At 42.7% G+C, this 13003-nt stretch overlaps 1 protein-coding gene across 5 annotated transcripts in view; it reads left to right on the forward strand.

Annotated features, from left to right (window-relative positions):
• Positions 1 to 13003, forward strand: part of IMMT (inner membrane mitochondrial protein) — a 156664-nt gene that overhangs the window by 57162 nt on the left and 86499 nt on the right. For all 5 annotated transcript variants that reach the window (XM_030191054.1, XM_030191056.1, XM_030191057.1 and 2 more), the window contains 2 exons: positions 8736 to 8872; positions 10357 to 10460. In XM_030191054.1, the coding sequence (XP_030046914.1) occupies positions 8736 to 8872; positions 10357 to 10460 (241 nt within the window). The remainder of the gene's footprint in view (positions 1 to 8735; positions 8873 to 10356; positions 10461 to 13003) is intronic.

The raw sequence follows: 13003 nt of genomic DNA on the forward strand, positions 1-13003 counted from the left end.
TCTACGTCCTTATCTGATGTGGCCTTAGTCTATTCAGGAGAGCCGATAGAGGAGGAAGAGCTCCCAGGGATGATCTGAGAAGTACTGAGGTAGTTTCATAAAGAGGAGCTCAGTACTCTTTTATTTTTTATTTTTTTCTGTGGCAGTGCTTTCCATTGAGGAGCCTTGTGCTTCAGGAGTTTCATCTTCGTGGATCATGAGGGGGCTTGGAGGTCCTTCTAAGGCCTTCCCCATGCATCCAGCCATTCAGGACCTGATTACAGCAGAATGGGTCTTGATGGACATGGGGCTGAGAGTGGGAAGAGCCATTGCTTGCCTCTACCCATTACTTCCAGAGAGAAGATAAATTGCAGCTTCCCAGGGTGGACTCCTTGTTTACAGTGGTGACTAAGACTACTTTGCTGGTGGAAGGGGGCATTTCCCTAAAGCACCTTACAGGATATGAAGCTAGAAAGCTCGCTGAAAAAAGCCATTGAAGTGGCTTCTTTGGGCCTTCAAGCCACAGTGTGCAGCTTGCTTGTGGCAAGAGGATGCCTGAAGTAGCATCAGCAGTCAGCAGCACAAGATGGGTTGGAAGCAGGGTTGGCCTACTTGGAAGGTTTCCCCTGTTATTCCAAGAAGTTCTTGTAAAACTTCATTCCCAAAAATGTTACGGGTTATGACCTGCAGTATGTCTCTGGCTGTCATGGCATGTTGGCTACTCCGGTTGTGGCATTGGGCAGCGTCAAGTCACATCTTGTTAAACTGCTCTTTCGGGCTAAGTGGTTACTTGGAGAAGATCTCAGTAACTTGGTGAAAGAACTGGAGGGAACTAAGCCACAATGGTTGCTGGAGGATTAGCCAAAAGCCTCTTGTCTTCTGTCTTCAAGGAGCTCTCGATCTCCTTTTCGAGACAACAGACGGTACCAGCCTGGCTGTCAGCAGTATGATCAGAAGTCACACTTTCAGGCACGGCGGTCTGCCTTTCGTGCAGACAGGAATTCCTCTTCTCGGTTAGCTAGAGCACCTAATGCATCCATAGCTTCGCAATGATGCAATACTGGTCCACTCTTTTTCTTCTTCTGGTGGGAGGATGTTTTCAAGAGTTTCAGGAGGAGTGAGCCAAAATCACATTAGACCAGTGGATTCTGGATATTCTTACAGAAGGTTTGAAGTTGGAGTTTTCCTGCCTGGTCACCCTTCTCCTCTTTGGAATCTCCTTGTCAAAAGGGAACCAAGGCAGTCGAGATTCAGGCCACCCTAGATTCCTTGCTGGCGTTCCGGGCCATTGTTCTGGTATCCCCAGTCTGAACAGGGACAACTACTACTACTGCTAATTAAATTTCAACTGCCAAACCCTTGACCTAGCATTTGGAGACCCCTTCTTATGGTTTCTACTCCCTCTAGGGTATCCACTCTGTTGGCTATCTTTGTGTCATCTGCAAAAAGGCAAACTTTTCCTTCTAACCCTTCAGCAATGTTTTGCACAAATATATTGAACAGAATCAGCCCCAGCACTGACCCCTGAGGCATTCCACTACTCACCTTCCTTTCCTCAGAGCCGATTCCATTTACCCAACAATCTCTGCCGCCTGTGAGTCAACCAGTTTCCAATCCATTTCACCACTTTAGGTCCTAAGTTCAGCTTTTTCAGCTTATTCACAAGTCTTCTGTGAGGGACCATATCAAAGGCTTTGCTGAAATCCAAGTAGATTACATCTAGCGTACGTCCTTCATCCAGTTGTTTGGTCACTCAGTCAAAGAAGTCGATCAAATTCGTTAGGCAGGATTTCCCTTTGGTAAAGACATGTTGCCTCGGATCTTGTAACCCATTTGCTTCTAGAAAGTCGTCTATGCATTCCTTCAGCAGCAATTCCATTATTTTTCCTACCATCGATGTGAAGCTTACCGGCCTGTAGTTTCGCACTTCTTCCCTGTCTCCACTTTTGTGAAGAGGGACCACATCAGCTTGTATCCAATCCCTCCTGTTTCTAAAGAACTATTAAATAACTCCTTAAGAGGTCCCACCAGGACTTCTCTGAGCTCTCTCAGTATCCTGGGATGTATCCCATCCGACCCCATAGCTTTGTCCACTTTCAGATTTTCAAGCTGTTCATAAGTACATTGGAAATGGGCTGCCTCTTTCTTGGGCTGCCTGATCCTTGATCAATAAAGAGTGCCTGAACTGTCTTTGCCACTTTAGGGGGGAGTTGCTGGTCAGTAGAAGGGTGATGACAGAGCCCTCCCTACCCTTCTTTGTGTTTTTTGTAAAAAACTTTGTCAGGAACGAAGACCCACCCCACTAACTACCAAGAAACATTTCTAGCCTTCGGCTGTCAGATTCTGTACAGCTCCAGTTCTGTATGGAGTTTATTACTTAGCAGGTGATCTCCCACAACTCTGAGCTCACATCTGTTCTCGCTTTCTTCCCAGCTAGAGGGACTATGGTGGGAGCAGTCTGCAGAACCAGCTCTCTCTGCCTCCCAACATAGGTGTCTCCCCAAGAGAGCCTTAAGCAGTTTAGGCTGGCTATATTAAAATGGAAGGGAATCCTGGTTGGCCGTGCTTCATCAGCGCCTCCAGGTTCCACTAAGCCCTAATATGTGTCCCAGTATGGAAGGAATTGCAGATTATCCTTGGCTATATCTCTGGTACTAGAGCGTCTCTCTGACAGGAGCAAGAGAAAGGAGATTGTCTACTCGGTATGGAATAGTGTCGCTGAAAAGGTGATTGGGGGAGGTAATCTGGTATCCTTTACTTTCTACAGCTTGATGTCTGGGTGGCTCACAGATGGGCAGTGAGAGTGGATCCCCCTACACAGTACTCTATCTTCCTGGGTGGCTTTATGTCCCCTCTCCCTCACACAGTTGCTCCCTGATATTTTAGGTAGAAGTAGATGAAATTTTCTTATGCTGAGCCATATGATTCTAGTCTTAAGGTGGTCAAGGTTGAGGGTTTTCAATTATTTTCCTGATGTACAGAAGGATAAGGTGTTGGGGAACCAGGGGTTGTCTTTATTTTGTAAAATCGTAATTGGAGAGGAGCAAAGCATTCAGAGACTTCTGTACTAGATGTGACTGTGTTTAAACAGTATCTTTCCTGTTTTTATAGTCTCTTCTTTCCGGGCAGCTATATGCAGTGGCTCCAGAACTCAAATCTTTTTGGATGGGGTCAGAGGGATCTTCTGCAGGTGACAGCAAGCAGAGGAGAGAGTTCTTGAACATCCCTATGTAGGATCTAACCGATCCTGGATGGGTTACTGGGTGGTATATATTACATAGTGGAGATAAGTGATGCTATAAGGCTACTTGTTTGGCTTCTCCATATTGCCTAGTCTGTGTAGGAACACCTACAGGGCTGTAGTTTTCCCACATATTGACAGATGTGGCAGTCTTCACCTTGTTCTGCAATTTCATTCTCTTGAAGCGGTGATGGTCTTGGAAAGTGTTCTTGCCTTTGAACTTTGGTTCCAAGGTTTCAGAAGTATTTATTTGTAAACCACTTTGATTATAAGAAGGGCAGTTTATTAAATTTAAATAAACTAAACTGTGGTCCCTCTTTATCCCAGACCCCCCCCCCCCTTTCCCCAGTACTGGTCATGGTTGGTCCTAATCTGGATGCCATGAACAATTCTTTTTGGCAGATCCCTCCCTTACTCGTAAAAGTAGCCCTGAACAAAGGGTTTGGCTAGGATTGCTTGCTCCTTGCTCCAAATCGCAGTGTTCTAATTGTACATGAATGCTGTACTTGGAAATCCAATTCAGTGGGGCATGAGACTCTGCAGTATGTTTTCTTAAATGTCTTTGCTCCTGTGTTTGAGCATCACATAGAAATGCTTAGGGTAAGGGGGATGTTGTCTTGCAAAGATGGGGGTGTATCAGGGTCTCATCTTCCTTCCTTCTGTCTAGGGTTCTTAAAGCTTTGATATGTTTACTCATCTGCACCGGTCTTGCAGGTGACAGTGAAATTTATTCTTAACTGCTAATTTCCTTGAGCCCTGCTAGACCAAGGTTTAAGCATATTTGTAGTGGTATCTTCCACAAGTTGCGGTGGTCTTGCACTACTTAGGCTTTGAACTCTTTTTTTTTTTTTAACTTGATAATAGGGCAGCATTTCAATTAAAAACAAAATTAAAAAAAAATTTAATAGCATGATTAAAGGACCAATATCTCCCTCTCTCCCACCAGCATTTCTTCCCTTCTCTCCCATTGTCCAGCATCTCTCCCTCTTTCCCTTCCACCCCCATGTCCATTATCTCTCTCTTTCCATCCTTTTCTACTTCCCATTGGCCAACATCTTTCTCCTTGCCCTATGTACATTCTCTCTTCCTCCCTCCGCCTTCCAGTGCATGGTCAAGCATCTCTCTCTCTCTCTACTCCCCTCCTGCTTGCCTACCCTTGTTTGGCATCTGCCCCTCATTTCCTCCCGCCCCTCCTTCCCAGTGTGTGGTCTGGTTAGGAACATTTTCCAAGGTTATGGTAGTGGTAGCAGTGATTCTGTGCAAGGAAGAAATTCTGCTAATCCCTAACTGGGTGACTGGTTGAGCAAAATCATATCAGTAGTGTAAGGAGGAGAGGTGTTAAGCTGAGCAGACAATCGACAATGAGCAAGCAGTGCCCATTTCTGATAAGAGTATCTTGGAATGTGCTTTGGCACTTGGCAGGGGTGATCATCCCAGACAATGGAAACAGTGGAGAAGTTACAATCGCTAGTCTGTAGCCTGCTCAGCAGAGGGAAACCACGGTTTTGGGATTACCTACAGTTTCTGGGATCCATGTTGGTGACACTGGAGATAGTTCTGTGGGTCAGGGCTCATTTGTCCCCTTCAAAGGGCCTTATTGTCTTGATTGTTTCTACAGGAGTAGGACTTGGATGTGTGACTTTGAGGCGTATTTTCAAAGCACTTAGCCTTACAAAGTTCCATAGGTTACTATGGAACTTTGTAAGGCTAAGTGCTTTGAAAATACGCCTCTTTCTGTCCCAGGGGAGGTTAGGAAGAATGTGTACTGGTGGCTCCAGAGTTCAATTTGGAGAAGGGGATGAGTTTAGAATCCCTGGAGTGGTTGATTGTGGCAACAGACGCCAGTCTTAAGGACTGGGGATTTCATTTGTTTGGGTCAGGTGGCACAGAGCCTCTGGTCAATGGTGGAGGCTAAGTGGTCAATAAATAGATTGGAGACCAGAATGATTTGTCTTGCATTATGGACATTTTGGCCATTGACCCACTACAAGGAAGTTTGGGTGCTCTCAGACAAAGCTACAGTGGTGGCTTTTGTGAACTGCCAAGGTGGTATGAAAAGTCGCCAGGTAACAGAGGAGACACAATGGTTAATGAGATGGGCAAAGAGACACCTGTTTAAACATCAGCGGCACATGTAGCTGGAGGGGAGAAATATACTGGATCCAGGGGAATGGAGCCTCGGTCTAGAAGCTCTTTTGATTATAGTACAGCGCTGGAGGCTCCCAGTGGTGAATCTTGTGGCTTCAGCAGACACAAGGGTTACCATGTTTTTCAGTTACAGAAAGGGGTAGCATTAGGAATGAATCATCGTGTTGATTCAACAGTGTCCTCAGTCATCGTATACGTGTTTGGGCAGAGCCATACAGAGAATAGAAAGGCACAAGGGCTCATTGTGTTGGTAGCCTCAGTCTGACTGAGGAGAGCCTGATATGGAGATCTAATGTGTCTTGCAGTAGGGACTCAACTGGACCCTGCTTCAAAAGTTCCTTTGAAACTGGCAGGTGCAGTAGAGATGCCTCTTGCATCTTCATGCTGAGACAAAGGAAAAAGTCTGCTTCTTTATCATATGTCAGTGTGCTGTATATTTGAAGGAGCTGATCCCTCTGAAGTCATCAGTAGTAGGACATCCTAGAATTTCTGTAGGGTAGAATGGACTGGACAGGGGGGGAGGTAGTGTTGGCCTCCCTTAAGGTGCAGATTTTAGCATCGGTGTGTTGTAGAGGTTTGGTTAGTGGCAGTGTGTTGGCTTCCTATCTAGATGTGATGTGTTTTTGAGAATTGTTTTAAATTGTCAAGATCCCTAGAGATCAGATGATTCTTCCATGGCATTTGAATCCCTTTGAGACATGCAAGGAAACTATGGTGAAGGATGTCGCATAAAGACAGTTTTTCTGGTGGTTATTGTTTTAGTAAGAAGAATCTCCAAGTTGCAGGTTTTGTTAATCAGGAAGCCTTTCCTGGTTTTCTTCAGGGAAGAGGTGGTTCTTCAGCCCGTTCCTTCTTTTCTCTCAAAGGTTGTCTGTTCCTTCCATGTTAATCAGTTCATCTCTTTCCCTGGGAAAGGCATGTAGGACTGAGGAACAGAGGAAATATATTGTTTGGATGTTAGGAGGGCTCTGTGTGAATGTTAAGAGGATGTTCTCTCATTGGGATCATTTGTGTGTACGTTTGGGGGACAGAAGAGGGAGGCAACTTCGAAAGCAATAATATCGCAGTGTATTAGTTCTCTCATTGGTATCATTTGTTTGTGTGCTTGGGGGACAGAAGAGAAAGGCAACTTCGAAGGTAGTGATATCGCAGGGTATTAAGGAAGTGATCTCTTTGGCTTATTTACTCAAGGGAAGATTTGTTCCACTGATTCTCAAGGCTTGTTCTACCAGGGGACAGGCGCTCTCTTGGGTGGAGCGTAGTCTTATTCCCCTCAAAATGCATTCCACGTATTTTGCAAAAGTGGAAAGAAGAGAAAACGACAGCCAGGTGGCACTCAAGGAAGTTACATGGAAATGCTTTTAAAACAAATAGGAAGAAATATTTTTTCTCTCAACGAATAGTAAAGCTCTGGAACTTTTTTGTGGAGGATGTGGTAATAGTGGTTAACGTATCTGGGTTTAAAAAAGGTTTGGACAAGTTCCTGGAGGAAAAGTCCATAGTCTGCTATTGAGACAGACATGGGGAAGCAACTGCTTGCCCAGAGATTTGTAGCATGGAATGTTGTCACGATTTGTGTTTCTTGTGACCTGGTTTGGCCACTGTTTGGAAACAGGATACTGGGCTAGATGGACCATTGGTCTGACCCAGTATGGTTACTTTTATGTTCTTATGTGGGATATCTGCAAGACAGCCTCCTGATCATCTTTGTATTTGTTTGCGAAACACTATTGTTTGGATGTTCAGTTATGACAGAATGCAACGTTTAGGGCGTGGGTATTATCCAAAGGATTAGTGGGAACCCACCCTTTAGGTAACACTACTGTGGCACTTTCCACGTGTTTGGAGGGATGCCAAGGAAGGAGAAATTAGGTCTGTCTTACTAATTTTATTTCCTTTAGTTCGTCCAGACCAGTCCAAAATCTACCTGGGATCAGTCTGATTAGATGGTCGGAGATGAACAGTAAAACAGTGACTTGGATTTAGAGGTTTATAGAGTTGTAAATAGTTACATTCCTTTGTTTTTGCTAGTTGGTCTGGTGCTGTTTGTTCCCTGTTTAAGAGGGGGATTTTTAAGTATTTGTTAAGGTTATTCATCTGTTATGAAAATAGTGGCTGACTGTGTGCTGCATAGGATTGCTTTGAAGCTAGTGGTTCTCGGTTCGTCTGCTGGTAGAAGTTCTTAAACCCCACATGTCTGAATGGTCTGGAGGGATTAAAGGATAGAAAAGTAGTAGGTAAGAATTTTTTCTCCATTGCCTTTGACTGTCTTAGATTTGACCTAGGATACTGAAGAGTTGAAGTAAGCTTTGTTTTACTCCATCTGATGGCTACTTATTTGGATGGGTCTAGCAGGACTCAAAGGAAATCAACAAGCAAGTTCAAATTTCCTTGTTTCCATGTATTTATAAGCCCTTCAAATAAAAATCTTATTGGTAAGGCAAGACTTCCTTTTGCTAAGCATGTTTCCTGTGGATCATTATTCTGTGTCTGTCCAGATGATCAGTAATTTTGCTTTTAAAATAAGTTTCTAGCATTTTGCCTGGCATTAACATCAGGCTCGCTAGTCTGTAGTTTCCCAGGTCACCTTTGGATCACTTTTAAAAATGGATGTTAGCACACCTGCTCATCGGATGAAGCACAAAAATGAGTGTTAGACTGGGGACTGTTCATTCCTCAGGTACTGTAGCTGATTTGAATTGTAGATCACAGATAACTAGTAATAAGTCTACAGTTTCATTTTATTTATTTATTTTTAAAGAACTCTAGTGTGTATGCGATCTGATCCTGTTTACTCGTTACCCTTTAGTAGATAAATTTTCTATTACTTTTTATTGGTTCACTTCAGTTTCTCCAAATCCTTGCATTCAAGGAATAATTTCTGATGTGGATATCTCCCATTATCCCATTCTGTAAAAAAAAAAAAAAAAAATCATGTAGTTTTTCTGCCATGGCTTCCCCCCTCTCTCCCCCCCCCCCCCCAAAAAAAAAAATGTTCCTTTTACCCCTTAGTCATCTAGTGTTCCAGTTGATGCCCTTACAGGCCTTTTACTTTGAATATATTGGAAAAGTGTTTGAGTCTGCATATTTTCAAAATGTTTCAGCTTGCATTATTGTAGGTGTACATATAACTTGCCAGTGCCTATACTTCAGTTACTTGGCTATGAATGGTCCTGCTTGGACTATTGTCTTCTCAAGTCTTTATCCCATTTGATGAGCACTTTGTAGTTATACTTCAGGTACATGAATGACATGAAGTTTTCATGTTCTTGTTTTCTTTACCTGTGATCTGCCATAGCTTGCTTTCCCTTCAATGTTTTATCTAGGTGGCAAAGAAAGATATATAATATTTCTTTATTTTTTTAAGGTATAACAGCGGTATTAGAAGAAGCCCTAAGTCACACTGCTCGAGTTACACTTCAGGCCATTACAGCACAGGAGACTGCTGTCCAGGCCGTGAATGCTCATGCTCAAAAACTGAAGGAAGCCATGGATGATTGTGAGGTAAATTTAAATAACCCACCTAGTAATAGTTGTAAAGTTCAGAGTATCATAACTTTGGCAACCATAGGCATGGGGGAAGAGGGAAACTGAGGCAGCTAGATCTTCAGATAAAAAGAACTGTGCCAGTGTCTGGAATTATTGTGGATCTTGTGGTTGGACATGGGAAAGGAGAAATGGTATACTGGGGGTGAACCAAAAAGGAGATCTTGCATGTTAAGATATCCAGGAGGGTAGAGTACAGTGGAAGATGATAAGAAAAAGTGAGATCCTACTGGCAGTCGCACACTTGGCTGTCAGCTGGGATATGTCTTTAACAATATGGACAGAAATAACTGAGTAGACCAGGTCTTTTGGTTTGTTTTTTTCCTGATCTATTCTTTTACTGTAGCATTGGATAGGAACCCCAGTTGATGACTTGCATTTAGTTATAGTATCACTTAGAACTTTACAGAGTTTACCATATTTATATAGTTTGATTTGCTCATTATGGTTATTGCATTTTGTTTGTTTGGCTTTTAAGAAGACTGTGTTTAGACTTTGTAAACCTAAGGGTTGCTGGAGTATTACTGAGGGTGTTAGAGAGCTCTGAGATTTCTGTGGAAAGTCAGTGGATCTTGGCAGTACCTACTGTAAATGCTGCAGTTTGAGTCAAGGAAGTTCTGGAGACCTTTGCTTAAAAAAAAAAGTTAAAAGGTCCTGTCTGCTCTAAACAATCGTCTGCAGTACTCTATGGAGAGAGTTGTTCTGAGCTTGAAATGGTGCATTTTACTTGTAAAATGTACTATAAATATTCATGAGAGATTTTACTTAGCCTGGACTAATTGAGACAGAAAATTCATCTTAGTTATAAGTATAACACAGTGGAGGCATGTTCTGATTTTTACATGCTCAAATAGAGCAGGAGGAGCTTCTAGGCCAGAATCCTAAAACATACTCGGCCACCCAGCTGGTGCACACACTACTACTACTTATCATTTCTATAGCGCTACAAGGCATACGCAGCGCTGTACACCATGCAGAAAAGACAGTCCCTGCTCAAGGAGCTTACAATCTAGATACAGTTAATATGCAGGTCCTACTTGTTTGTATTAATCATATGCAAATCACAATCTGTTTCTGACCTAGAATATATGCATTGATAAAACCATTTTTCTAAACCTTTCTTCAAACTCTGTCTAACCAGTATATTGCTGGAATCCAATATGTACATATCCTGAGTTGGGCTGCTAGATATTGTTATATGTTGGCTGAGATGACTATTCATAAACGCCTTTCAGCCCCAGAGGGCTCTGAACATCGCCTTCACAATATCCTTAGCTTGGAAGGCTCAGTATGCAGAACCCAGGCACAGAAATTAAAGCCCAACTTTCTTTCATAGTAGCACTCTGCACTGTCACTGAGCTGTTGGATTCAGCCTTCTCTGTATTGCTTTAGATTTTATTGGTCAGACTTTCTGTGATCAGAAGTGTGTTTGAATTTTCTAGATTCCAGCTGAAAAGAAATCTGCTCAGTGGCGGGAACTGGAGAATGCTCTGAAGGATCGTAGAAAGGCTGTGGATGAAGCTGCTGATGTACTTCTGAAAGCCAAGTGAGTTGCCACTAATGCAGTGGTTTTTTTTAAAATCAGAATTTCAATCAAAATATTACAATAAACATGATCCAAAAGGAAATAATGTACACATTTAAGCAATAACCAACCACAAAGTACTTGAATTGTTTGTCTACAGTAAACTGATTAAGACGAAGAAATTAAAAATAATCATTAACCAAGTGAGAGACCCCCAGCACTCCCCTCCCATAGCCTCAAGAAGGCTCATAGTTCCCTTTCTCAGTTGTTGAAGTGCATACAAGATTAGTGCAGCCATTCTTCACTATGCTGGCTTACCTCTGGGATCCAGTCTGCTTGTGACCCTAGTACTAATGCAGCAAACCACACATCAAAGACTGGAAAACTCTTTGCAATTGCAATTTCTCTGTTGTGAAAAGATCCTTGGAGCACTGTGACTTTCTTTGCTATCAAGATGACTGTCTTTGCCCCAAAGCTTCTCTTGCTCCCATCAGTGGGGATGTATCCCTATTGAAATGTCATCTACTAGCCCTGAAGATCCACCATCATCTGCAATGAACCTCCAGTTGAAGACTCAGTAGAGGAGTATTCATACCCCAAGTTATTACAGACGATTCTCTCTGTGCTCTGTGCAGACGTCAAGAAATAAAAATGTTCAATCTGTTCTTCAGTCCTGCAATGCCCCAAAAGAGATCATAGTGATATCTTGGAGGATTTGGTGGGCTGCTGCTCAGATATCCATATGGAAGATACATTTCTCCATACAAATGACAATGTGACGCCTTGAATTTTTAATTGAAGTTTTATCATCTTACATAAGTACATAAGCATCGCCATGCTGGGTCAGACCAAGGGTCCATTGAGCCCAGCACCCTCTCACCGACAGCGGCCAAAAGAATAAGCAATTTGTCCCGCCCATCCTAGAAATACTGTATTCCCTCGTCCATTCAATAACGTTCTATGGCTTTTTCCTCCAGGAAGCCGTCCAACCCTTTTTTGAAGTCCGCTAAGTTAACCGCCTTAACCACCTTTTCCGGCAACGAATTCCAGAGTTTAACTACGCGTTGAGTGAAGAAAAATTTTCTCCGATTCGTTTTAAATTTACCACACTGCAGCTTCATCGCATGCCCCCTTGTCCTAGTATTTTTGGAAAGCGTAAACAGATGCTCCACATCGACCTGTTCCATTCCACTCATTATCTTATAGACCTCTATCATATCTCCCCTCAGCTGCTTTTTCTCCAAGCTGAAGAGCCCCAGCCTCTTCAGCCTATCCTGATAGGGAAGCCGTCCCATCCCCTGTATCATCTTTGTCACCCTTCTCTTTACGAGAAAAAATAAGACAAACGACCAAACATATTACGGCCTCTAGTCCACATTAAAGAAATATGTGTCATGAGATGATCAGTACAAAGAATTTTTTTTTCAAAGTACTGGCAAAGAAAATTAGTTAAACTTAGAATTATATTTTTTTATTAACTACTTAAAAAATAAAAGAAAAAATGTCTTGAACTTTTTTTTTTATTTGCATGGTCTTTATTAACAGGTTAAACATACAATAAAAGAAAGAAGTAAAGCACCAAGCCACTGAAAATCCTTCGACATTCACCTTAACTGTTTGGTACATGACAAAAACAATCCTTGTTAACCTTCCCTTTGAGAACTCAAAGCACTCCAAAATGTATAGAACATTTTTATACTTAAGTCCCCTCCTCCCGTAATAACGCTTGGTCTCCCCTATGCCTCACTGACGCAGTGTGTTACTGGTAAAAGGGACCCATATTGAGTGCCACCTTTGCTGTTGATTACGCCTTTCCGCTAAGAGCCTTTCCATTTCACAAACATGCCTCAGTTTACTAAGCCATCTCGCTATTGGAGGGGTCAAGGCCTGTCTTGAACTTTTTAAATACAAAGTGCGCTTGTCACCAGCAGCTCCCACACCAATCAGTTTCTGAGGCAGCCCTAGAGCACAACAATACATCTAAGCAGGAAGTCTGCCTATATTCTCTCTTACCCCCCTAGTAAAGAATATACAACTCTAGATGCTATGGAAATGTGTACCAGAGTGCAGTGTTAGTATCCCTGCCATTCCCTATCAACATGCAACAATCCAGATGTAAGAAATTGCTGCACTTCTATGAGCCATAATGATACAAATTCCTCTTCATCAGAGGGGGAATGAGGCTTTTATTCCAGGTTCTTCCTCAACTCCAAGAAGTTGGGTCTGAAACCCATCCTTGATTTATACAACCTGAATCCTATATATCAAGAAGGAAAAGTTCCAAGATGAGTTCCATGGTCACAGTTCTCTCATTGTTGGACTAAGACTGGCTTGCTTCATAAATTTCAGGTCCTCTAAGACATTGACAGTTCCTTCCCTTTCTTTCCTCAATCAACATTACTAACACAGGGAACTTTATTCAAACTATCTTCAACACCCAGAGTTTTCACCCAGTGTCTTGCAGTACTAGTTGCCTGTCTGCAAGAAAGGACACTATGGGCCAGCAGCGAACTGGCAGCAGTGAACATTTTGCTAACTGCTGCTGGCGTTATTCCTGGATATTC

This window comes from Microcaecilia unicolor, chromosome 2 (assembly GCF_901765095.1).
Source record: "Microcaecilia unicolor chromosome 2, aMicUni1.1, whole genome shotgun sequence".
Lineage (NCBI taxonomy): Eukaryota > Metazoa > Chordata > Amphibia > Gymnophiona > Siphonopidae > Microcaecilia > Microcaecilia unicolor.